Consider the following 26,911-nt stretch of genomic DNA (forward strand, 5'->3'; position numbering starts at 1 on the left):
GGCGCCGCTGAGATGCTGTCGCGGAAGAAGAGCAAAGCCGAGGCGTCGAAGCCGCTGGAGGTGCAGGGGAGGTACGTGAAGAAGGAGACGTCGCCGCTGCTGGGCGGTGAGTGCGGGGGGGGGGGGGGGTGTGTGAGGGTAAGGGGGGGAGAGGGTGTGGGTAGGGTGTGAGGGTAAGGGGGGGAGAGGGTGTGGGTAGGGTGTGAGGGTAAGGGGGTAGGGTGTGAGGGTAAGGGGGGAGAGGGTGTGGGTAGGGTGTGAGGGTAAGGGGGGAGAGGGTGTGGGTAGGGTGTGAGGGTAAGGGGGGAGAGGGTGTGGGTAGGGTGTGAGGGTAAGGGGGGGAGAGGGTGTGGGTAGGGTGTGAGGGTAAGGGGGTAGGGTGTGAGGGTAAGGGGGGAGAGGGTGTGGGTAGGGTGTGAGGGTAAGGGGGGAGAGGGTGTGGGTAGGGTGTGAGGGTAAGGGGGGAGAGGGTGTGGGTAGGGTGTGAGGGTAAGGGGGGAGAGGGTGTGGGTAGGGTGTGAGGGTAAGGGGGGAGAGGGTGTGGGTAGGGTGTGAGGGTAAGGGAGGGAGAGGGTGTGAGGGTAAGGGGGTAGGGTGTAAGGGTAAGGGGGGGAGAGGGTGTGGGTAGGGTGTGAGGGTAAGGGGGGGAGAGGGTGTGGGTAGGGTGTGAGGGTAAGGGGGGAGAGGGTGTGGGTAGGGTGTGAGGGTAAGGGGGGGAGTGGGTGTGTAGGGTGTGAGGGTAAGGAGGGTAGGGTGTGAGGGTAAGGGGGGGAGAGGGTGTGGGTAGGGTGTGAGGGTAAGGGGGAGAGGGTGTGGGTAGGGTGTGAGGGTAAGGGAGGGAGAGGGTGTGAGGGTAAGGGGGTAGGGTGTAAGGGTAAGGGGGGGAGGGGGTGTGGGTAGGGTGTGAGGGTAAGGGGGGGAGAGGGTGTGGGTAGGGTGTGAGGGTAAGGGAGGGAGAGGGTGTGTAGGGTGTGAGGGTAAGGGGGTAGGGTGTGAGGGTAAGGGGGGAGAGGGTGTGGGTAGGGTGTGAGGGTAAGGGGGGGAGTGGGTGTGTGTAGGGTGTGAGGGTAAGGGGGGTAGGGTGTGAGGGTAAGGGGGGGAGAGGGTGTGGGTAGGGTGTGAGGGTAAGGGGGAGAGGGTGTGGGTAGGGTGTGAGGGTAAGGGGTGTGAGGGTTAGGGGGGGAGAGGGTAAGGGGGGGAGAGGGTGTGGGTAGGGTGTGAGGGTAAGGGGGGTAGGGTGTGAGGGTAAGGGGGGGAGAGGGTGTGGGTAGGGTGTGAGGGTAAGGGGGGAGAGGGTGTGGGTAGGGTGTGAGGGTAAGGGGGTGGGTAGGGGGAGTATGGGGGGAGGGTGTGGGTAGGGGTGTAAGGGGGGAGGGTGTAAAGGGTAAGGGGGAGTGTGTGGGTAGGGGGAGAGAGTAAGGGGGGTGTGGGTAGGGGGAGTAAGGGGGAGGGTGTGAAGGGTAAGGGGGAGGGTGTGAAGGGTAAGGGGGAGAGGGTAAGGGGGGTGTGGGTAGGGGGAGTAAGGGGGAGGGTGTGAAGGGTAAGGGGGGAGGGAGTGGGTAGGGGGAGTATGAGGGTAAGGGGGGGAGAGGGTGTGGGTAGGGTGTGAGGGTAAGGGGGGGAGAGTGTGTGGGTAGGGTGTGAGGGTAAGGGGGGAGAGGGTGTGGGTAGGGTGTGAGGGTAAGGGGGGAGAGGGTGTGGGTAGGGTGTGAGGGTAAGGGGGTAGGGTGTGAGGGTAAGGGGGGGAGAGGGTGTGGGTAGGGTGTGAGGGTAAGGGGGGAGAGGGTGTGGGTAGGGTGTGAGGGTAAGGGGGGGAGAGGGTGTGGGTAGGGTGTGAGGGTAAGGGGGGAGAGGGTGTGGGTAGGGTGTGAGGGTAAGGGGGAGAGGGTGTGGGTAGGGTGTGAGGGTAAGGGAGGGAGAGGGGTGTGAGGGTAAGGGGGTAGGGTGTAAGGGTAAGGGGGGGAGAGGGTGTGGGTAGGGTGTGAGGGTAAGGGGGGAGAGGGTGTGGGTAGGGTGTGAGGGTAAGGGGGGAGAGGGTGTGGGTAGGGTGTGAGGGTAAGGGGGGGAGTGGGTGTGTAGGGTGTGAGGGTAAGGAGGGTAGGGTGTGAGGGTAAGGGGGGGAGAGGGTGTGGGTAGGGTGTGAGGGTAAGGGGGAGAGGGTGTGGGTAGGGTGTGAGGGTAAGGGAGGGAGAGGGTGTGAGGGTAAGGGGGTAGGGTGTAAGGGTAAGGGGGGGAGGGGGTGTGGGTAGGGTGTGAGGGTAAGGGGGGGAGAGGGTGTGGGTAGGGTGTGAGGGTAAGGGAGGGAGAGGGTGTGTAGGGTGTGAGGGTAAGGGGGTAGGGTGTGAGGGTAAGGGGGGAGAGGGTGTGGGTAGGGTGTGAGGGTAAGGGGGGGAGTGGGTGTGTGTAGGGTGTGAGGGTAAGGGGGGTAGGGTGTGAGGGTAAGGGGGGGAGAGGGTGTGGGTAGGGTGTGAGGGTAAGGGGGAGAGGGTGTGGGTAGGGTGTGAGGGTAAGGGGTGTGAGGGTTAGGGGGGAGAGGGTAAGGGGGGGAGAGGGTGTGGGTAGGGTGTGAGGGTAAGGGGGGTAGGGTGTGAGGGTAAGGGGGGGAGAGGGTGTGGGTAGGGTGTGAGGGTAAGGGGGGAGAGGGTGTGGGTAGGGTGTGAGGGTAAGGGGGTGGGTAGGGGGAGTATGGGGGGAGGGTGTGGGTAGGGGTGTAAGGGGGGAGGGTGTAAAGGGTAAGGGGGAGTGTGTGGGTAGGGGGAGAGAGTAAGGGGGGTGTGGGTAGGGGGAGTAAGGGGAGTAAGGGGGAGGGTGTGAAGGGTAAGGGGGAGGGTGTGAAGGGTAAGGGGGAGAGGGTAAGGGGGGTGTGGGTAGGGGGAGTAAGGGGGAGGGTGTGAAGGGTAAGGGGGGAGGGAGTGGGTAGGGGGAGTGTGTGGGTAGGGGGGAGGGATGTGGGTAAGGGGGGGAAGGCAGAATGCAGTGAGAGGGGGTGCAGTGTTCAGCCAGCCCAGGGGATGGGGAGGAAGAGATGGGGAATGGGGCGGAAGAGAGGGGTGTTGGGGAGGGGTGAGGGGTATATAGGGAGAGGGTCAGGGCTTGGAGAGCATATGTGGGGTAGGGGTCAGCCGGGTGGGAGAAGGGGCTCGGCCATGCTGGAGTGGGTGGGAAGAGGGTGTCGGGAAAGACCAGAGCAGGCAGGGGGCCGGAGTGTTTACTGTGGGGCACTCACTGCCGACCGACCCCTAGTATGAGTGCGGACCGACATCCTTCAGTACGCTGTTTGATGCAGGGAGACCAGGACTGGGTCGGGCAGCAGATGTGATGCAGATGCTTAATCCCGCACGTTTTTCAGAGAGAACATTCTCGTGCATCTGCTTTGTTGAAAACAAAACCTTGCCAAACAGGGTTACATTTGAATGGTTATTGATACCAGCAGCAATATGCCAGGTTATTTGCATTGGAGGGTAATTGCTCCTCAGATTTGAGTGTGGAGGGGGATGATTATGCCAGAGATGTGGTGAAGCATTTGCAGTTTTACAAGGCCAGAAGTGCCTCGTTTATGATCTGCCTCGGCCTTTTCTCGAGGTCTCCACAATTGCAGAAGCCAGTTCTGTTCACGGATATCTGTTTGATATCCAGTAGTGGACGCAGGGACTGGACGCTGTAAAGCTAGGGACACAAGAATCTGTAGGTGCTGGAATCAAGGAAAACACAAAAGTGCTGGAGTAACTCAGCTGGGCAGGCCGATTGTGAGCCTTCTCCAACATGAGGAACAGCAGATGCTGGTTAGAGAAAAGGTCCCGACCCGAAGCGTCACCTGTCCATTCCTTCCACAGATGCTGCCTGAGCCGCTGAGTGCCTCCAGCACTCTCTGTCTTGACAAGCTTTTGTATTTACCACAGTACTCCAGAGCCAGAGGTACTCCATTATTCCAGCTGCCCCGGCCAAAGGGCCTGTTCCTGTGCTGTACTGTTCTATGTAACCCTGTGGACACCTGTTAGCCCATTTCACTTGGCCTTGCACTAGAACAGTATTCTTAATTTTACACTTCAAATCTTACTTGAATGTTTGGTAAAGTTTATATTTTAAGTGAGGAATGTTGATGCAACTTTGCCGAACTTTATATGACACTTGGTGCTTCTTATTGTGGCTGGTCAACTGAGTCACAGAGTAGTATGTGGTCAGAACTGCCCTGTGGAATTTATTGCCACAGAAGGCTGTGGAGGCCAAGTCAATGGATATTTTTAAAGCAGAGATAGATAGACTCTTGATTAGTATAGGTGTCAGGGGTTATGGGGAGCAGGCAGGAGAATGGAGTAAAGAGAGAGAGAGATAGATCAGCCATGATTGAATGGCGGAGTAGACTTGATGGGCCGAATGGCCTAATTCTGCACCTATTAAGGAGTAAGGCTGAGTGAATGCGCACTATTTCCAGAAAAAGGTTGTGTGCTTTATCACAACTGTTTGTGAGGTGGTAAAAGTAAACACTGCACCATTATTGAGTCAGTTTGTGATTCCTGCACTCCCTACCAATTGACATAGTGGGGTCTGTGAGAAATCAGGAGCAGGGGGCAAACCCTGGGTGATCAGTGTAACCTGGGCAGCAGAGTGGCACAGCGGTACAGCTACTGCCTTTCGGCGCCAGAGACCCAGGTTCAAGGTGCTGTCTGTACGGAGTTTGTACCTTCTCCCAGTGACTGCGTGGGTTTTCTCTGGGCGCTCGGGTTTCCCCCCCACACTCCAAAGATATGTGGGTTTGTAGATTGCCCCAAGTGTGTGTGATAGTACGAGTGTGAACGGATGATTGCTGGTTGGCGTGGACCCGGCTGCCCAAGGGCCTGTTTCCACAGGGTATGTCTGAGCTAATCTAAATCATCCATGACGATATTGAATGGAGGAGTCAGTTCAATGGGCCACGTTGCCTCTTCCTGCTCCTTTTTTGCTGTTTCTACAATTTGGCGATTTATTGAATAAGTTCCCAAATACTAATTTAGGTGCCTCTTAAATGTTGTGTTTAGAATGTAACTTTAGTGCAGGGAGTTCTTGTGGCATTTATCTGTTTGGTACTTGCTCTATTGTTGTCCATATGTTTGAGTTTAGTTTATTGTCATGGTACAGTGAAAAGCTTTTGTCGCATGCTAACCAGTCAGCAGAAAGACAATACATGATTACAGTCGACAGTGTACAGAGACACGATAAGGGAAAAAAGTTTAGTGCAAGATAAGGTCAGCAACGTTCAATCAACGATTGTCCGAGGGTCACCAATGAAGTAGAGAGTAGTTCAGGTCATGAATTCAGGGGCATCTAGGGCAGCATGGTGGCATAACGGTAGATTTACTGCCTAACAGCACCATGGACCCGGGTTTGATCCTGATTACGGGAGCTTATCTGTACGGAGTTTGCCTGAAGAAGGGTCTCGATCTGAAACGTCACCCATTCCTTCTCTCCAGAGATGTCGCCTGTCCCGCTGAGTTACTCCGGCTTTTTGAGTCTATCTCCGTTCTCCCTGTGACCTGCCTGGGTTTTTTTCCGAGATATATGGTTTCCTCCCACACTCCAAAGACGTACAGGTTTGTAGGTTAATTGGCTTGGTAAAATTGTAAATTGTCCCGAGTGTGCGCGTGTAGGATAAAGTTAATGTGCGGGGATTGTAGGTTGGTGGACTTGGTGGGCCGAAGAGCCTGTTTCCGCACTGTATCTCTAAACTAAAACTAAACTAATTAGCGACATATGTTTTAATGTGAAACTGGCAAATTACAGGGTGCTGGAAGAAAGGTTTGTTTGCAGTCACTGTCCTGTTTATTATCAATGCTGCTCAATTTTCCCCTTTTCAATTTGAAATGAAATATAGTTATTGCCTTTGCAACACTGCTACTCATTCATGTCTGCTCAAGCTTTTAGATCACAGCTGTGCAAGAGGAATGAGTTGCAAGGTTTGAGCACTTCTCAATGTTTTGTTGTCTCAAATTAGATTCCAAAGTAACTGAATTTGACCCGTCTAAATTATGGGTTCCAAAAGTTTGCTGCTAATCTCGCGGAGACAATAATTCTGTGTAAACTGCACATTTCAAGGATCAGCGTATCGTTCCTCAGTTCCTTTCCGGGCCTCCCTACTGCCAACCCTGTGGCAGAGCAGAGGCTCTTCAATGCCCAGGAAGGCACAGCTTGTGCAAGCATGATGCTGTGTGGAAGACTGCAGTCATTGCTCACGGTTCCAGTTTCCACACCCCCTTATGTCTGCAGTCACATAAACCAGTTGTGAGTCCCTATTTGATTTCTTTTAGTTTTAGAGTTACAGCGAGGAAACCGCCCCTTCGGCCCATCGAGTCCACACACCGACCAGCGATCCCCGCACATTATCCGACACTAGGGACAATTTTTTACATATATACCAAGCAATTAACCTACAAACCTATTTATTCACAAAATGCTGGAGTAACTCAGCAGGTCAGGCAGCATCTCAGGAGAGGAATGGGTGACGTTTCGGGTCGGGACCCTTCTTCAGACCTACAAACCTATATGTCTTTGGAGTGGGAGGAAGCCAAAGTTCTTGGAAAAAACCCACGGGAGAACGTACAAACTCTGTACAGACAGCACCCGTAGTCAGGATCGAAGCCGGATCACTGGCGCTGTAAGGCAGCAACTCTATCGCTGCGCCACCGTACAGATCCTTGTTCCCTGATCAATTTGTTAAGTAGCTTTCCCTCTTGTTTGAGCAACAATGCCACGACCAAAGACACTCTCCAGCCTTTCTTGATCCATATTACTTCTAGTGTAATAAGTTGTATCAAGGTGATTGGATGTAGTGATCTTCAAATCCACCCCAACTCCAATTTGCATTCTACTTTCCACACTCACAAATCTAAATTAGGTTTGGTAAACAAATGTGGCTAAAGCATATCATTACTGACATTCTCGCCATTCTTATCTGGTGTCTCACCTTTCCAAAAGGAATTATCAACCAAACATGCCCTATATCCCCAGGGCATATTGAAGAAATGTTTATCTATGTTAGTCATAGAGTCATGCAGCAGAGAAACAGGCCCTTCTGCCCAACTTGTCCATGCCTACTTAGATGCCCCGAGGGCCATTTGCCCGCGTTTGGCCCGTATCCCTCTAAACCTTTCCTATCCATGTACCTATCTATATGTCTTTGTAAATAGTACCTGCCTCAGCTATCTCCTCTGGCAGCTCATTCCATACGCCCTCCACCCTCTGTGTGAAAAGGTTGCCTTTTAGGTTCCTATTAAATCTTGCCCCTTTCACCTTAAGCATGTCCTCTTGTTTTTTATCCCCTACTCTGGGCAAAACACTCTGCATTCATCTTCTCTATTCTCCTCATGATTTTATGCACCTCTCAGCCTCCTGCATTCCAAAGAATAAAGTTCTAGCTTGCCCAATCTCTCCCTGTAGCTCTGCCCATGGTAACATTCCTCTCAGCCAACAATGAGCCATTGTACATTTCCTTGATCAGCGTCTGCTTTGATCTGTCATTTTCACACCTTACCCTTCCACATCTCTTACCATTCCATATGGAATTCTCTGCCTCAGAAGGCAGTGGAGGCCAGTTCTCTGAATGCATTCAAGAGAGAGCTAGATAGAGCTCTTAAGGGTAGCGGAGTCAGGGGGTATGGGGAGAAGGCAGGAACGGGGTACTGATTAACAATGATCAGCCATGATCACATTGAATGGTGGTGCTGGCTCGAAGGGCCGAATGACCAACTCCTGCACCTATTGTCTATTTCTAGTTTCCCTCTCCCCTGACTCTCAGTCTGAAAAAGGGTCTCGACTCGAAACGTCTCGCAGTTTGCATTCTACATCATCATCCGAGTTTGCATTCTCCATCCTACACTCACAAACCTAAATTAGTTTGTAGGTTAAATGTAAAATTGCCCCTAGTGTGTGTCGGATAGTGTTCATGTACGGGGATCGCTGGTCGGTGTGGACTCGGTGGGCCGACAGGCCTGTTTCTGCACCCTATCTCTAAATTAAATTAAAACTAAAATATATAAAATAACGAGAGGCACAGATAGGACAGACAGTCAGAATCTTTTTTTCTAGGATGGAAATGTCAAAGACGAGAGGGCATAGCTTTCAGGTGAGAGGGGCACAGTTTAAGGGAGATGGGTGGCAAAATGTTGTTGGGTGCCTGAAAACTCATGCTAGAGTTGGTGGTGGAGGCAGATAGGTTAGTGGCATTGAAGAGGCTGTTCGGTATGCACATGGAAATGCAGACAACAAGGGATGTGGATGACAGGTGGGCAGAGGAGATTAGTTTAACTGAGCATCGTGTGGGCACGTACATTGTGGGCCCAGGGGCCTGTTTCTGTGTTGTATTCTATGTTTGATGCAATTATGTTTGTGTAATAGTGAATATCATTCTTTGATGGGAATGATTTCCCTCTAAAGTAAATATGTATGCCATTAGGGTGATTTTAATTTTGTTTTAGAAAAGTTACTGAAGGAGAAATTGAAAAATCGGATTCTTTATCTTGTCCGACCTCTGTAGAACACGTTGACACTTAGTTTTGAAGCAATGGAGTGAACATAACTCAGCACACTTGGCCCATTGGTCAACATCAGACGTTGTTCCTATTAGTAACCTGATGAACTTCCCATTAACTCTTGGGGAGTTTTTCCCAGTAAACATGGCAAGTTTAAAGGGAACCTGTGCCATAGGGTGGCATTAAGGGGAGCATGGAAACTAGACTCTAGTGAACTATCCAGCATTCTGATTATTTGAGTCTTGCCATGACTGGATCTAGTTCAACTTATCCCCAAGTCATTTTTGAACTGCCTGTAAACAGCTGAATCGCGTTGAATGTTGCACAAAACCTTGAGTATTCTTGCTTTTTAAAGTTATAATTGTAACGCTGCTCTCTGTAATTACAGATCTAATACCTTCGTTTATTCGTCACGGGCCAACTATTCCAAGGCGGACTGATGTTATAGTTGAGTCGGGAACATCGGCCTATGCCTCGGCTGATGTGGTTTCCCGAAACCAAAGCTTCCTGCGAGGTCCCGTCCCGAGGCCGGCGCGCGAGATCGTTCGGCGTGAGAGTAGCAGACCTCCGGGACCTTCCTACGTCCCACGCAACATATCCGAGGTGCCTCGAGAGTATGGCGTCTCATCACAGACTTTCTTAGCTGAAGCCACCTCTGAAAACGGCGATGCCAGCCAGCCGGCTCATTACTACTACCCTGACCCCTATTACAAAGATGGTCAGAGGCGGCGGCATTTGGATGAGCGTTTCCGCGATGACTATAGATACTACGACCACACACCTGATCCTTTTGCACGGATACCACAGGGGCAAGGGAGATTTCCAGCAGGTAAGACTTCTCCTGAGCTTTCTGAGTGCAGATAGATTCTTTACGCAGATGAAGACTTCTTTGCCTTTAGTTTAGAGATACAGCGTGGAAACAGGCCCTTCGGCCCACCGGGTCCGTGCCGACCAGTGATCCCCACACATTAACACTATCCTACACCCACTAGGGACAATTTTTACATATAACCATATAACCATATAACAACTACAGCATGGAAACAGGCCTGTCCGGCCCTACCAGTCCACGCCGACCATTCTCCCTGACCTAATCTCATCTACCTGCACTCAGACCATAACCCTCTAATCCCCTCCAATCCATATACCTATCCAATTTACTCTTAAATAATAAAATCGAGCCAGCCTCCACCACTTCCACCGGAAGCCCATTCCATACAGCCACCACCCTCTGAGTAAAGAAGTTCCCCCTCATGTTACCCCTAAACCTTTGTCCCTCAATTCTGAAGCTATGTCCCCTTGTTGGAATCTTCCCCACTCTCAAAGGGAAAAGCCTACCCACGTCAACTCTGTCCCTCCCTCTCAAAATTTTAAAAACCTCTATCAAGTCCCCCCTCAACCTTCTACGCTCCAAAGAATAAAGACCCAACCTGTTCAACCTCTCTCTGTAGCCTAAGTGCTGAAACCCAGGCAACATTCTAGTAAATATCCTCTGTACCCTCTCCATTTTGTCGACATCCTTCCTATAATTTGGCGACCAGAACTGCACACCATACTCCAGATTCGGCCTCACCAATGCCCTGTACAATTTTAATATTACATCCCAACTTCTATACTCGATGCTCTGATTTATAAAGGCAAGCATACCAAACGCCTTCTTCACCACCCTATCCACATGAGATTCCACCTTCAGGGAACAATGCACAGTTATTCCCAGATCCCTCTGTTCCACTGCATTCCTCAATTCCCTACCATTTACCCTGTACGTCCTATTTTGATTTGTCCTACCAAAATGCAGCACCTCACACTTATTTAGCATTAAACTCCATCTGCCATCTTTCAGCCCACCCTTCCAAAAGGCCCAAGTCTCTCTGTAGACTTTGAAAATCTACCTCACTATCAACTACACCACCTATCTTAGTATCATCTGCATATTTACTAATCCAATTTGCCACACCATCATCCAGATCATTAATGTAAATGACAAATAACAGTGGACCCAACACAGATCCTTGGGGTACTCCACTAGACACTGGCCTCCAACCTGACATACAATTGTCAACCGTTACTCTCTGGTATCTCCCATTCAGCCATTGTTGAATCCATCTTGCAACCTCACTATTAATACCCAACGATTTAACCTTCTTAATCAACCTTCCATGTGGAACCTTGTCAAATGCCTTACTGAAGTCCATATAGACAACATCCACAGCCTTGTCCTTATCAATTTCCCTGGTAACCTCTTCAAAAAATTCAAGAAGATTAGTCAAACATGACCTTCCAGGCACAAATCCATGTTGACTGTTTCTAATCAGGCCTTGATTATCCAAATAATTATATATATTGTCCCTAAGTATCTTTTCCATTAATTTTCCCACCACAGACGTCAAACTAATAGGTCTATAATTGCTAGGTTTACTTTTAGAACCTTTTTTAAACAAAGGCACAACATGCGCAATGCGCCAATCTTCCGGCACCATCCCCGTTTCTAATGACGTTTGACATTTACCAAGCCAATTAACCAACAAACCTGTACGTCTTTGGAGTGTGGGAGGAAACCGAAGATCTCGGAGAAAACCCACGCAGGTCACAGGGAGAACGTACAAACTCCGCACAGACAGCGCCTGTAGTGAGGATGGAACACGGGTCTCCAGCGCTGCATTCGCTGTAAGGCAGCAATCTACCGCTGCGCTGCCTTGCCACCCATTTATTGTCACGTGTACCGAGGTACAGTGAAAAGCTTTTGTTGCATGCTATCCAGTCAGCGGAAAGACTATACATGATTCCAATCGAGCCATTCACAGTGTACAGATACATGATAAGGGAATAACGTTTAGTGCAAGGTAAAGCCAGCAAAGACCGAACAAGGACGGTCCAAGGGTCACCATCGAGGTGGACAATAGTTCGGCACGGCTGTAGTTGCAGTTAGTGGTACAGTTTCTCCTATCTCTTTGCCAACTATCAGAGTTAGTGATGTATGGTGTGTCTCCATATCTTACGTTACGTTACGTTACTCTCCATATCTTAACGAGGCCAGTAGCAATCACATCAAACAGTACAGACAGAACGGGACCCTCTTCTAAAATGACCGCCACCCACCTTAAAGCCAAGTAGGAGAGTCTGATGTCCATGTTCAGTGGCACTACTATCAGCCCCATCCTCTGGCCAGTCAGCCTTGACCTGACCTGTGGGTCACGCAGTATCTCTGGACAAAATGGATGCGACATTTCCGGTCGGGAATAGACACAAAATGCTGGAGTAACACAGCATGGCAGGCAACATCTCTGGATAGAAGGAATGGGTGGCGATTCGGGTCGAGACCATTCTTCGGTGTCCCGTTTCAGAGTCTGAAGATAGGATCCGACCCAAAACGTCACTGATCTTTTATCTCGAGAGACGCTGCATGACCTGCTGAGTCACTCCAGCACTATGTGTCTCTCTTTGGTTTAAACCAGCATCCATGCAGTTCCATGTTTCTACATTTTGATCTAATCTGTAGTTTGACAGTAACGCACATAGTCTTTAGAAACATAGAAAATAGGTGCAGGAGGAGGCCATTTGGCCCATCGAGCCGGCACCGCCATTCATTGTGATCATGGCTGATCATCCACAATCAGTACCCGTGCTTACCTTCTCCCCATATCCCTTAATTCCGCTAGCCCCTAGAGCTCTATCTAACTCTCTTTTAAATTCATCCAGTGAATTGGCCTCCACTGCCTACTGTGGCAGAGAATTCCACAAATTCACAACTCTCTGGGTGAAAAAGTTATTTCTCATCTCAGTTTTAAATGGCCTCCCCTTTATTCATAGACTGTGGCTCCTGGTTCTGGACTCCCCCAACATTGGGATCATTTTTCCTGCATCGAGCTTGTCCAGTCCCCTTATAATTTTATATGTTTCTATGAGATCCCCTCTCATCCTTCTCCAGTGAATACAAGCCCAGTCTTTCCAATCTTTCCTCATATGACAGTCCCGCTATTCCGGGGATTAACCTCGTGAACTTACGCTGCACTGCCTCAATAGCAAGCTTGTCCTTCCTCAAATTAGGAGACCAAAACTGCACACAATACTCCAGATGTGGTCTCACCTGTGCCCTGTACAACTGCCGAAGGACCTCTTTACTCCTATGCTCAAATCCTCACGTTATCAAGGCCAACATGCCATTAGCTTTCTTCACTGCCTGCTGTACCTGCATGTTTACTTTCAGTGACTGGCGTCCAAGGACACCCAGATCTTGTTGCACTTCCCTTTTTCCTAATCTGACACCGTTGGATAATAATCTGCCTCCTTGTTCTTGCCACCAAAGTGGATAACTTCACATTTATCTACATTATACTGTTTCTGCCCACTCACCCAACCTGTCCATGCCACCCTGCATCCTCATAGCATCCTCTTCACATTGCCACCCAGCTTTGTGTCATCTGCAAATTTGCTAGTGTTACTTTTAATCCCATCATCTAAATCATTAATATATATTTGTAAATAGTTGCGGCCCCAGCACCGAGCCTTGCGGCACTCCACTCGCCACTGCCTGTCATTCTGAAAAGGACCTGTTTATTCCTACTCTTTGCTTCCTGTCTGCCAACCAATTCTCTATCCATGTCAATACCCTACCCCCAATACCATGTGCTCTAATTTTGCCCACTAATCTCCTGTGTGGGACTTTATTGAAGGTGAGTCAGGGGCTGGATGTTTTATGGCAAGTACGCCTCGTGATTCTACAGTCCTTCCTGCCCACCTGCACTTGGTTGATTTGGATGAGTGTAGGTGATTTGAGACACTCCTCTTGCTCTGGGCCACAGTATTCTGCAGGATTGGTGGACTGTCTGCCACTGTCAATGTGTACCGATTCAGTGACAAGTGAACTACAGCTGCAAAATGCAGAGTACTCCGCAAGAACTTACTCAGATCACCGAGCACCCCATCTCAAACCTCATGTTTACCGTAACAATGAGGCTGCAGGTGATAGGAGCAGAATTAGGCCATTCGGCCCATCAAGTGTACTCCACCATTCAACCATGGCTGATCTATCTCTCCCTCTCACCCCCATTCTCCTGCCTTGTCCCCATAACCCCTGACACCCGTACTAATCAGGTGTGTGGCTGCCACAATTTGCAAGCTTCCCTTAAAGTCACATACCATTCTGACTTAAAGATGCACCACCCTGCTGATGTAGCTCTGAGCTGTGGAATGCCTTCCCATGCCATGCTTTGGAGGTGTTCCCACCAGATGAACTGCGGTACTTCAAAAAGCTGCCTGGTCACCAACTTACCTGTGGCTGGCAGACTACATGTGGGAGGAACATTGAAGTGAGGCATTGGAATGGGTGCTTCAGCTATTGTGAAGGAATCGTATCTGGTTCATTCCCCAGTTGTTGGGAAATCAGTTCTCAGCAAGCTGACGGTAAAGGTGAGCCTTTGAAAAATAACTCTGAACTGAGCTCTAGGGGCTAGTGGAATCAAGGGATATGGGGAGAAGGCAGGCACGGGTTACTGATTGTGGATGATCAGCCATGATCACAATGAATGGTGGTGCTGGCTCGAAGGGCCAAATGGCCTCCTCCTGCACCTATTTTCTGTGTTTCTAATCACCCACAGGGAAGTATCAGAGGCTTATATATAAGAAAATAACTGCAGATGCTGGTACAAATCGAAGGTATTTATTCACAAAGTGCTGGAGTAACTCAGCAGGTCGGGCAGCATCTCGGGCGAGAAGGAATGGGTGACGTTTCGGGACGAGACCCTCCTTCAGTATCTGAGGCTTGTTTAGAAGTGGTCTGGGCCAACTCATGGGTGGACACTGGTAATGCCCCGAGGGCCAGTCTCGGAGCTCTCACAGTGCACGAAGGAACTTCAGCTGCTGCTTTATACCGACGGTAAACAAAAAATGCTAGAGTAACTCAGCAGGTCTGAAGAAGGGTTCCAACCCGAAGCGTTACCTGTTCTTTTTCTCCAGAGATGCTAGCTGACCCGCTGAGATACTCCAGCATTTTGTGTCCATCTGACCTCTCTCTCTCTCTCTCTCTGACGCCATGAATCAATCCCAGCTTTGAACACAAGAAGATAAGACACAAAAAGCTGGGGTAACTCAGCGGGTCAGACAGCATCTCTGGACAGAAGGCATAGGTGGTGTTTCAGGGCGAGACTCTTCTTCAGACTGAGAGTCAGGGGAACGAGAGGTGATGTAGAGAGAGATATAGAACAAATGAATAAAAGATATGCAAAAAAAGTAACAATGACTAAAGAAACAGGTCATCGTTAGCTGTGGGCGAGGTGAGAACGGGTTGCAGAAGATGAGACTGAACAAGACGACTTTGAAGCTGGTACCATTTGGATGGGGGAGGGATGGAGAGAGAGGGATGCAAGGGTTACTTGAAGTTAGAGTAATCTATATTCATACCGCTGGGCTGTAAGCTGCCTGTGAAATATGAGGTGCTGTTCCTCCAATTTGAATAAGCTCTTACTTAATACCTCAGCCCCACTGCTCCGGACAGCAGAGGATTGCATTTGTTTTCAATGCATTGTTTAACTATTCCAGTCTTGAAGCAGTCAGTCTCTCTCCCTCTATCCTGTGACTCTGCTCCCTAGTTCTCCACTTCCGTGCTGGTGGAAGCAGTTCCGCAGAGCAACTTTGACAAGCCGTTCAACCGGAAACAGTAAACATTCCCCTTTGCACAAATGTTGTCTGACCTGTTCAGCACTTGTTTAATTAAAACCTCTGAGCCTTGACTTTCAATGAGGCCATCCCTTATTCTGCTAAACTCTGGAGTAACTGTGTGGGGAAAGTAGAGTCCATTTACCCAGCGGTGTCCTAACTTTGCAAAGTTCCAGTTATACCCAGCGTCTTCACAGCACCCCATTTGACTGGCGATTTGATTCAGTCCGCATAATATCAGGAGCTGGAAGATAGACACAAAATGCTGGGGTGACTCAGCAGGTCAGGCAGCATCTCGGGAGAGAAGGAATGGGTGACGTTTCGGGTCGAGACCCTTCAGACTTGACCCGAAACGTCACCCGTTCCTTCTCTCCCGAGATGCTGCCTGACCCACTGAGTTACTCCAGCATTTTGTGTCTACCTTCGATTTTAACCAGCATCTGTAGTTTTTTTTCCTACTAATATCAGGAACTGCTGGGAGTCACTGGAAATTATCTGGAGTGACAGATACAGCATGGAAACAGGCCCTTCGGCCCACCGAGTCCATGGCAACCCATTCATCCTAGTTCCATGTTATCCTGCTTTCACACGCGTCCCCTCCACCCTAGGGGCAATATCTAGAGGTTAATAACCTACACACCTTGCACACCAGATCCAGTATGTCACCTCTCCATTCCCTCCACCGTTGGTGCAGGACCCGCTGAGGTCCTCCAACTTCTTGCTTTGCTCTCTGTTTCACATGGGGAATTTAGGCGGCACAGTTGGTGGAGCCACTGCCTCACAGCACCAGAGACCTGGGTTCCATCCTGACCTTGGCTGCTGTTGTGTGAAGTTTGTATGTTCTTCCTGTTTCTTCCGGGTGCTCCGTTTTCTTCCCACATCCCAAAGACGTGCGGGTTTATGTGTATGTTAATTTGCCTCTGTAAATTGCCCGCTAGTGTAGGGAGTGACGGTGAAAGTGGGATAACATGGAACTGGTGTGAAAAGGTGACCGATGATTGGAATGGACTCGGTGGGCCGAAGGGCCTGTTTCCATGCTGTATCGATCAAAACTAGCAGAACCTTCTTCAGTGGGGCTGACCAAGTAGTGTTATATGACGATGGAGAAAACCATTCACCTGTGTTGTGTCTACTGAAAGCAGGACAAATCCAACCTGGATTTGATGTCAGATCCTTGCAGGAAGGACGAGGAGGCTTGGGAGAGGGAGAGGTTCGTGGACTTTGCACTTAACATAAAGAGTGTTTGATTTAATTACAAAAATAGACACAAAAAGCTGGAGTAACTCAGTGGGTCAGACAGCATCTCTGAAGAAAAGGAATAGGTGACGATTTGGGGCGTGACCCTTCTTCAGATTTCATTTCCCGTAGTTCTAAGGCGGGATTTTCGGCAGGATAAACCTCCAGGAGGATTATATTTCAGAAAGATCCATTTCTGCATCAGGGCGATGACATGAATATTAACATAGAAACATAGAAAGGAGGAGGCCATTCGGCCCTTCGAGCCAGCACCGCCATTCATTGTGATCATGGCTGATCATCCACAATCAGTAACCTGTGCCTGCCTTCTCCCCACATCCCTTGATTCCACTAGCCCCTAGAGCTCTATCTAACTCTCTTAAATTCATCCAGTGAATCGGCCTCCACTGCCTTCTGTGGCAGAGAATGCCACAAATTCACTACTCTCTGGGTGAAAAAGTTCCTTCTCACCTCAGTTTTAAATGGCCTCCCCTTTATTCTTTGACTGTGGCCCCTGGTTCTGGACTCTCCCAACTTCGGGAACATTTTTCCTACATCTAGTTTGTCCAATCCTTTTATAGTTTTGTACGTTTCTATAAGATCCCCTCTCATCCTTCTAAATTCCAGTGAATACAAGCCCAGTCTTTCCAATCTTTCCTCGTATGGCAGTCCCGCCATCCCGGGGATTAACCTGGTGAATCTGCGCTGCACTGCCTCAATAGCAAGGATGTCCTTCCTCAAATTAGGAGAGCAATGTTTTGTGCGTTTCAGGTATAGGGCGAGTTCCGTCGGCGTCGGTGGGGAACCTGACGAACCACGTCACAGACGAGCTGCCACTGCCCCTCGGCTGGTCGGCCGACTGGACCATCCGCGGCAGGAAATACTACATCGACCACAACACCAACACCACGCACTGGAGCCACCCGCTGGAACGGGAGGGGTTGCCGCCTGGCTGGGAGCGCGTGGAATCGCCAGAGTTTGGTGTCTATTACGTGGATCACATCAACAAACGAGCCCAGTACAGGCACCCCTGTGCTCCCAGGTACAGTCACGAGTGTCCCCAAACACAACAACAATGACATCCTTACTTGCAGCAGCACCACTCTGCAAAACCCATAACAAGCATAGCACTCCGCAAAAACCCATAATAAACAATAAAAACGTTTAAATATATATCGCAATGTCCCCAGGTTACGTATTTCGGAGCCTATTTGGAGGGTGCACTATTTAATAACCTGGTGGTTGTTGGGAAGAAGCTGCTCTTGAACCTGGACATTACACTTTCTAGGCTCCTGTGCCTTCTTCCCGATAACAGAAGTGAAGTGAGAGTGTGGCCAGGGTGGTGTGGGTCTCTGATGCTGGCTGCCTTCGTGAGGCAGCGACTCTTGTAGATGCCTTCAGTGGTGGGGAGGTCAGATGGACCGACCGGACAGTGTTCACTTTCCAATCATCTTTGCCCCCAGGGGTTTGGTGCAACCAGTCAATATGCCCTCTACTGTGCACCTGTGGGAGTTCAAGAGAGTATTAGTCGACGTACTGAATCTGTAATCTTCTAAGGCAGTAGAGGCGTAGATGGCTTTCTCTACGGTTGCATCAATGTGCTGGGTTTGATTTTGGTGGGATCACACTCCTCCACACCTTTCCTTATGAAGTCAGGAACAACCATTGGTTCAGGTGGGTTGCAAATTCTTTGAACATCACCCTATCTACTAACTCCAAACAATCCCAGAATCGTTCCTCTGCCTCCCCTGACCAGCTCAGTGCAGTCCTCACCACTGGACCTGTGCTCTAGAGTCGCTGCCTATACATAGGAGGAAGGAGTATAGCCAGGCAGTTAGAACATTGTGTTCAGCTCTGGGCACCATGTTATAGGAAAAATATTGTCAAGCTTGAAAGGGTTCAGAAAAGATTTACGAGGATGTTGCCAGGACTAGAGGATGTGAGCTGTAGGGAGAGGTTGAGTAGACTGGGTCTCTATTCCATGGAGCGCAGGAGGATGACGGGAGATCTTATAGAGGTGTACAAAATCATGAGAAGAATAGATCGGGTAGATGCACAGTCTTTTACCCAGAGTAGGGGAATCGAGGACCAGAGGACATAGGTTCAAGGTGAAGGGGAAAAGATTTAATAGGGATCCGAGGAGTAACTTTTCCACACAGAGGGTGGTGGGTGTATGGAACAGGCTGCCAGAGGAAGTAGTTGAGGCTGGGACTATCCCATCGTTTAAGAAACAGTTGGACAGGTACATGGATAGGACAGGTTTGGCGGGATGTGGACCAAGCGCAGGCAGGTGGGACTAGTGTAGCTGGGACATTGTTGGCCGGTGTGGGCAAGTTGGGCCGAAGGGCCTGTTTCCACACTGTATCACTCTGTGACTCTATGAAGGGCTTGTTTCCACACTGTATCACTCTGTGACTCTATGAAGGGCCTGTTTCCACACTGTATCACTCTATGATTCTACGCAGTGAGGATGAGGGATGGAGTGATAGGCATGTTTGACGGGTGAATAGTTGTGGCCAAGGGTGTTTGATCCTCTGGTGCTGACGGGTGCGGAGAGCAGGAGATGAACAGGGACCGCTGCATCTGAGCACCGTGAGGAGTTGGCCACCATGAGGACGCAGATGCCACCACCTCTTCCTCTACCCGCTGCCTCTGTCCTGTCCACACATTGATGGTGCTGAACCCTCTCTTGCAGCGTTCCCCGGTATGACCAGCCTCCAGCCCTCCTCCCGCCCATCACCTACCAGCCACGACAGACCGAGCGCAACCAGCTGGTGCCCGCCAACCCCTACCACACGGCAGAGATCCCAGACTGGCTGACGGTCTACGCCAGGGCTCCGGTCAAGTGAGTATTCACGACGAACGGCCTTCTCTGCTCTACCTTTTACAGGGCATTTAATCTCAAAGCCACATTTCCAGCACTGGTTTGTGATTGTTTTCCGTTTTAACCACGCAGAAGCTTTAGTTTTTTATACTTGAAAAGATTGGATGAAATCCTTGAATCAGTCCCTGTCCAATATATATTTATCATGGTGAACAGATGGTTTTTAGATTTTTTTTAGAGATACAGCGCAGAAACAGGCCCTTCGGCCCACCGGGTCCGCGCCGCCCAGCGATCCCCGCACACTAACACTATCCTACACCCACTAGGGACAATTTTTACATTTGCCCAGACAATTAACCTACAAGCCTGTACGTCTTTGGAGTGTGGGGGGAAACCGAAGATCTCAGAGAAAACCCACGCAGGTCACGGGGAGAACGTACAAACTCCGTACAGACGGTGCCCGTAGTCAGGATCGAACCTGAATCTCCGGCGCTGCATTCGCTGTAAGGCAGCAACTCTACCGCTGTGCCACCGTGCCACCCTCACACCCCCAGACTGGAGTGATGAATGTTTCAACTTTCACTGCCAACATTAGGCACGAATGGTAAGTGCTAGGAGCAGAATTAGGCCATTATGCCCATTAAGCTCATTCAATCATGGCTGATCTATCCTTCCCTCTCAACCCCCGTCTCCCCTGACAGCATACCAATCAAAAATCTATGTATCTATGCCTTACAAATATCCATTGAGTTGGCCTCCACAGCCGCCTGTGGCAACGAATTCCGCAGGTTCACCACCCTCAGACTAAAGAAATTTCCATCTCATTTCCTTCCTAAAGGAACGTCCATTAATTCTGAGACGATGGCCGCTGGTTCTAGACTCACCCAATGAGACTCATTGAAACATCCTCTTCACATTATCTCACCACTCAGGAGCCAGCGCTGCCGTCGCAGCTGCGGCTTGCCTGCAGTCCGTCTGTCTTTTGTGTTTTTTGTTGTTTTTGTCTGAATTGTAGTTTTAATATGATGTAGTGTTGTATGTTATGTTTTGGGGGGGGGGTGGGAGGGAACGGGAACTGTAACATTCTCTCTCCCGAACGGAGACGCGACCTTTGTTCTGTGTCGTGTCTCCGTTCCCGCTGCGGCCTACCAGCGGCCATGCACCTGGGACCACCTGGGGCTCTGGTTCGCAGAGCCCGCGGCCCGGACTCACCACCTGCGGCGCTGGCTGCCTGCGGATGCTGCGGGAACGGCTGCGATTCGTCTCCGGAGGCTCCGGCGCGGGCCACCTGGACGTCGGAAGCCCGCAGGCCCCTGGATGGGGGCCGACATCGGGAGCTCCGGCAGTGGCAGAGGCAGCGTGTTCGCCCGCCCCGAATCGCGGGGCTTGGGTCGGCCCGCCACGGACCTTTCACCATCCGGCGCGGCCTGGAATAGGCAGCGGGATTTTTCACCGCCCAGCGGGGGCTTCAATATCGGGAGCCCCGACCGCCCCGACGTGGCAACTCCAACAGCCTGACCGCGGGAGAAGACGGCAGGGAAGAGAAAAAGACATTCTGGCCTTCCATCACAGTGAGGAGGGACTGGAGGAGACTCACTGTGATGGATGTTTCTTTTTGTTTGGTGTTAGTTGTGATTGTATGTGTTATTGCATTTTTATTGATTAATCTTATTGGTCTTATTGTTCAACTGCGGGTAATGTTTCATTTCACTACACATTTATGTGTATGTGACAAATAAACGACTATTGACTATTGACATCCATTTTATCCAGGCCTTTCACTATTCAGTAAGTTTCAATGAGTTCCCCCCTTATCCTTCTAAACTCCATCGAGTACAGGCCCAGTGCCGACAAATGCTCATCATATGTTAACCCACTCATTCCTGGGATCATTCTTGTAAACCTCCTCTGGAGCCCAAAATAGCTCACAGTACTCCAAAAGCCACAGCATTACATCCCTGTTTTTGTGTTCTAGTCCTCTTGAAATAAATGCTAGCATTACGTTTGCCTTCCTTGCTACCGATTCGACTTGCAGATGATCTTTTTGGGAATCCTGCACCAGCACTTCCAAGTCCCTTTACGCCTCCGTGGGTCCTGGGAGCCACTGGGGAATGAAAGGTCTTTCTGTACATCCACAGATCGGCACAGGTAGATAGGGTTGGGGGTGGTAGGTGCCTTCATTAACCAGGGCACAGAGGACAAGTGCAGGGCGGACTAGGTGCAGATCTATAGTACTTGTGTGAGGCCAAAACCCGGGCGGCAATGCTCCCTCAGCAACAGTGGCCCAGGGTCACTCCTGCTCTCTGTGTGGAGTCTGCATGTTTCCCCATGAATGTAGGCCATAGACATGCAGCACAGAAACAGGCCTTTCGGCCCACCTTGTCCATCCCCACCAAGATGCCCCATCTTAGCTGGTGCCACATTCCCGTGTTTGTCCCATTTCCCACCAACGTTTAATATCCATGAGATGTGTCAGGGATATGGGAAGAAGGCAGGAGACTGGTTGAGAGGGAAAAATAGATCAGCCGTGATTGAATGGCGGAGTAGACTTAGAAATGTAGAAAGTAGGTGCAGGAGGAGGCCATTTGGCCCTTTGAGCCAGCACCACCATTCTTTGTGATCATGGCTGATCATCCACAATCAGTAACCCGTGCCTACCTTCTCCCCATATCCGTTGATTCCGCTAGCCCCTAGAGCTCTATCTAACTCTCTCTTAAATCCATCCATTGATATGGCCTCCACTGCTCTCTGTGGCAGAGAATTCCACAAATTCACAACTCTGGGTGAAAAAAGTTTTTTTTTTCTCACCTCAGTTTTAAATGGCCTCCCCTTTATTCTTAGACTGTGGCCCCTGGTTCTGGACTCCCCCAACATTGGGAACATTTTTCCTGCATCCAGCTTGTCCAGTCCTTTCATAATTTTAAACGTCTCTCTAAGATCCCCTCTCATCCTTGTAAACTCCAGTGCAGACAAGCCCAGTCTTTCCAATCTTTCCTCATGTGACAGTCCCGCCATCCCGGGGATTAACCTCATGAACCTACGCTGCAATGCCTCAATAGCAAGGACATCCTCAAATTAGGAGAACAAAAATGCACACAATACTCCAGATGTGGTCTCACCAGGGCCCTCCCTATACAACTGCAGAAGGACTTTACTCCCATACTCAAATCCTCTCATTATGAAGGCCAACAAGCCATTAGCTTTCTTCACTGCCTGCTGTACCTGCACGCTTACTTTCAGTGACTGGTGTACAAGGACACCCTGGTGTCGTTGCACTTCCCCTTTACCTAATCTGACACCATTGAGATAGTAATCTGCCTCCTCGTTTTTGTCGCCAAAGTGGATAACCTCACATTTATCCACATTATAATGCATCTGCCCACTCACTCCACCTGTCCACGTCACTCTGCAACCTCCTAACATCCTCTTCGCAGTTCACACTGCCACCCAGCTTTGTGTCATCCGCAAACTTGCTAGTGTTATTTTCTAATTCCATCATCCAAATCATTAATATATATTGTAAATAGTTGCAGCCCCAGCACCGAGCCTTGCAGCACTCCACTCGCCACTGCCTGCCATTCTGAAAAGGACCTGTTTATTCCTACTCTTTGCTTCCTGTCTGCCAACCAATTCTCTATCCATGTCAACACCCTACCCCCAATACCATGTGCTCTAATTTTGCCTACCAATCTCCTGTGTGGGACCTTATCAAAGGCTTTCTGAAAGTCCAGATACACCACATCCACAAAATTCCAGAAGATTAATCAAGCAGGATTTCCCCTTCATAAAGCCATGCTGACTTGGACCAATCCTTTTACTGCTATCCAAATGTACCGTTATTACTTCTTTAATAATTGACTCCAGAATCTTCCCCACCACCGATGTCAGACTAACTGGTCTATAATTCCCTGTTTTCTCTCTCCCTCCTTTCTTGAAAAGTGGGCTAACATTAGCTACCCTCCAATCCGCAGGAACTGATCCTGAATCTGTAGAACATTGGAAAATGATCACCAATACGTCCACGATTTCTAGAACCACCTCCTTGAGTACCCTGGGATGCAGACCATCAAGCCCTGGGGATTTATCAGCCTTCAGTCCCATCAGTCTACCCAATACTATTTCTCACCTAATGCACATTTCTTTCAGATCCCCTGTCCTCTAGTACATCTGGGAGATTGTTTGTGTCTTCCTTAGTGAAGACAGAACCAAAGTATCTGTTCAACTCTTCTGCCATTTCCCTGCTCCCCATAATAATTTCACCTGTTTCTGCCTTCAAGGGGCCCACATTTATCTTTACTAATCTTTTTCTCTTAACATACCTAAAGAAGCTTTTACTGTCCTTCTTTATATTCTTGGCCAGCTTACACCCATACTTCATCTTTTCACCCCGTATTGCCCTTTTTGTTACCTTCTGTTGTCCTTTGAAAGTTTCTCAATCCTCTGGCTTCCTGCTACTCTTTGCTATGTTATACATAGTTTTATTCCATCCCTAGCTTCCCTTGTCAGCCACGATTGCCTCTTGCTCCCCTTAGAATCTTTCTTCCTCTTTGGAATGAAATTATCCTGCATCTTCCGGATTATGCCCAGAAATTCCTGCCATTGCTGTTCCACCGTCATTCCTGCTAGGATCCCTTTCCATTCGACCCTGGCCAGGAAACATGTTCCCAATGTTGGGGGAGTCCAGAACAAGGGGCCACAGTTTAAGAAAAAGGGGTAGGCCATTTAGAACTGAGATGAGGAAAAACTTTTTCAGTCGGAGAGTTGTGAATCTGTGGAATTCTCTGCCTCAGAAGGCAGTGGAGGCCAATTCTCTGAATGCATTCAAGAGAGAGCTAGATAGAGCTCTTAAGGATAGCGGAGTCAGGGGGTATGGGGAGAAGGCATGAACAGGGTACTGATTGAGAATGATCAGCCATAATCACGAATGATCAGCCATGATCACATTGAATGGCGGTGCTGGCTCGAAGGGCCGAATGGCCTCCTCCTGCACCTATTGTCTATTGTCTAACTCTGTCGTTGAGTTGGATATTAAATGGAGAGAAATCCTGATTTCACGGAAGCCCTTGTGCAATATCTTAATAATAACAAAGTGAATGGCCTGAATGAAATGTATTTTATCCAGCCCGCTTGGCCTCTCCACCTCCTTGTTTCAAATGCACAATGTTCTGGAAGTCATTCGGCAGGGCCTGTTCATCTATATGTGTAGGAGAAAAACTGCAGATGCCGGTTTAAATCGAAGGTAGACACAAAATGTTGGAGTAACTCAGCGGGACAGGCAGCATCTCAGGAGAGAACGTCACCCATCCCTTCTCTCCTGAGATGCTGCCTGACCCGCTGAGTTACTCCAGCATTTTGTGTCTGCCTTCTGTTCATCTAAAAACCATCTCTGGAAGCAAGTCTGCATCAGAACATGGCCAAAGAGAAGGAGAGCAGCAGGAATCACAAGAGGGGGGGGGGGGGGGGGGGGGGGCAATGAGAGAGAACTCACATCGGTGAGTGGAGAACTTCTGCAAAGTAGACATACTTTGAGGAGATTTTGCAGTGAAGCAGTAAAGTGGAGATAAAAGGAACCAAAGATGCTGGAAGAAGGGTCCCGACCCAAAACGTCGTCTGTCCATTCCCTCCACAGATGCTGCCTGACCCGCTGAGTTCCTCCAGCACTTTGGGTTTTGCTGAAGATTCCAGCATCTGCAGCTCCTTGTGTGTCCTCTATTCCATCTGTCATGCCTACCCGTGACCCTGAGGTGTGATGCCCTCTCACCCTGTTCACTGTACCAGACATGCTGGGCATACAAAGACAGACACAAAATGCTGGAGTAACTCAGCGGGACAGGCAGCATCTCTGGAGAGAAGGAATGGGTGACGTTTCGGGTCGAGACCCTTCTTCAGACAAGAGTCAGGGGAGAGGGAAAGGAGAGATATAGACGGCGATATAGAGAGATATAGAACAAATGAATGAAAGATATGCAAAAACGTGACGATGATAAAGGAAACGGGCCATTGTTGAGTCTCATTGTCATAGCTTCAAAGTCGTCTCATTGTTTTGCTTTTTTGCATATCTTTCATTCATATATATCTCTCTCTATCATATTCTATCTCCCTATCACCGTCAATATCTCTTGTTTCCCTTTCCCCTGAATCAGTCTGAAGAAGGGTCACAGCATGAAACGTCGCCCATTCCTTTTCTCCAGAGATGTTTCAGGTCGAGACTCTTCTTCAATCCTCCTCTTACCTGTTCAGTTATACCCCACCCAGTAACCTCATGCATCTGAAATGCAAGGTGTTTAAATATAGAAGGTGTATGTCCTGGCTGGAATCATGTGTGTTCATTTTGGAACTTGTGGAGGCAGAAGTGTGATTTTATCAACTCTAACTGTTGCCGTTTGCCACTGCTGCAGATACGATCACATTCTGAAGTGGGAGCTCTTCCAGCTGGCTGACCTGGACACTTACCAAGGGCTGCTCAAACTGCTGTTCATGAAGGAACTGGAGAGGATCGTGAAGTCCTACGAGGCGTACAGACAAGCTCTCCTGACTGAGCTTGAGAACCGTAAGCAGAGGCAGCAGTGGTACGCACAGCACCACAGCAAGAACTTCCCCCCAAACGCCTGACCCTGTGACTGTCACTTGTCAGACTTTCACTCTTGCTGTGTTTGCAGTGAAGATGCCATTGGCTTGGAGGTGATGGCCTCTAACGGTTCAGCACTCTGACCAAGTGTGGAGAATTTGTTTCTGTATATGTTGGACTTTCTCTCTCCAGGTGATCGATGTACACTCGTGGAGTTTGTTCCGCTGGGACCGCCCGCATTGCTTTAAACGTGGATCGTGGAAGGTTTTGTGAAATAAGCTAATGCATCCAACACTAACTCCAAACGACAACAGTAACATGTTTACAGATGAAGCCAAACACTTGAGGGTTTGTGGTGAACATTGGAAGCAACATTGCGACACTTTTAAAACTAAAGTACAACCGGTTTGCCATTACACTGTGCTCCCATGGGCTTTTTTTATTTTCTTACTTTAGCTCCACGTATTGCATTCAGTGAGAACACTTTGTTGCCTGGGTGTTATGTGACACTTTCATTTGGTCTGAAGAAGGGTCTCGACCCAAAACGTCACCCATTCCTTCTCTCCCGAGATGCTGCCTGACCTGCTGAGTTACTCCAGCATTTTGTGAATAAATACCTTCGATTTGTACCAGCATCTGCAGTTATTTTCTTACACTTTCATTTGGCTTGTTTAGCAAGCAGTTTATTGAACTGACAAGACACGCATTACTTCAGCATTCTCTTGCAAATAAATCAGGGATATGATAAAGCTTATTTGAACTCTTTTTACTCATGAACGGAAGCATTTTTGTACAAGTTGTAATGTTTTGTACAATGACAGACCGATTAGCAAGCATGTATTTTCATAGAAGCCAGGCTTTTCATAGAACATTGAAAGTTCACACTGTATATATGGTTCAGCATTTCAGCAGTATAAAGATTGCTATTTATTAATTATTTTAGTGCAATAATATGTATAAACTTACATAAATTCCAATAAACTTTTTATAAATGATTCAATATTATTCATCGGTTCATTCCTCATAATTGAGAATTTCCATCATTTTTTGATTATTAGACTTGCTTCTTGTCTTATGCAAAACCAAGGGAAAAATATATATTTCTGTTACTGTAATACTTTGTGGCGA

General features: G+C 49.1%; 1 protein-coding gene across 1 annotated transcript; it reads left to right on the forward strand.

Moving 5' to 3' along the window:
* Nucleotides 1-26,911, forward strand: LOC144591633 (protein salvador homolog 1-like). Its single transcript, XM_078395685.1, has 5 exons — nt 1-106; nt 8,890-9,330; nt 17,163-17,433; nt 19,087-19,236; nt 25,614-26,911. The coding sequence occupies exons 1-5, from the start codon at nt 13-15 to the stop codon at nt 25,825-25,827; spliced, it is 1,170 nt and encodes a 389-aa protein (XP_078251811.1). The 5' UTR covers nt 1-12; the 3' UTR covers nt 25,828-26,911.

Source organism: Rhinoraja longicauda, unplaced genomic scaffold, assembly GCF_053455715.1.
Source record: "Rhinoraja longicauda isolate Sanriku21f unplaced genomic scaffold, sRhiLon1.1 Scf001278, whole genome shotgun sequence".
Taxonomy (NCBI): Eukaryota; Metazoa; Chordata; class Chondrichthyes; order Rajiformes; family Arhynchobatidae; genus Rhinoraja; species Rhinoraja longicauda.

Coding starts and splice junctions, on each gene's coding strand:
- LOC144591633 (XM_078395685.1), top strand. CDS start 13: ATGCTGTCGCGGAAGAAGAGCAAAGCCGAGGCGTCGAAGCCGCTGGAG. Junction 107..8,889: donor GACGTCGCCGCTGCTGGGCG/GTGAGTGCGGGG, acceptor CTGTAATTACAG/ATCTAATACCTTCGTTTATT. Junction 19,237..25,613: donor TACGCCAGGGCTCCGGTCAA/GTGAGTATTCAC, acceptor CCACTGCTGCAG/ATACGATCACATTCTGAAGT.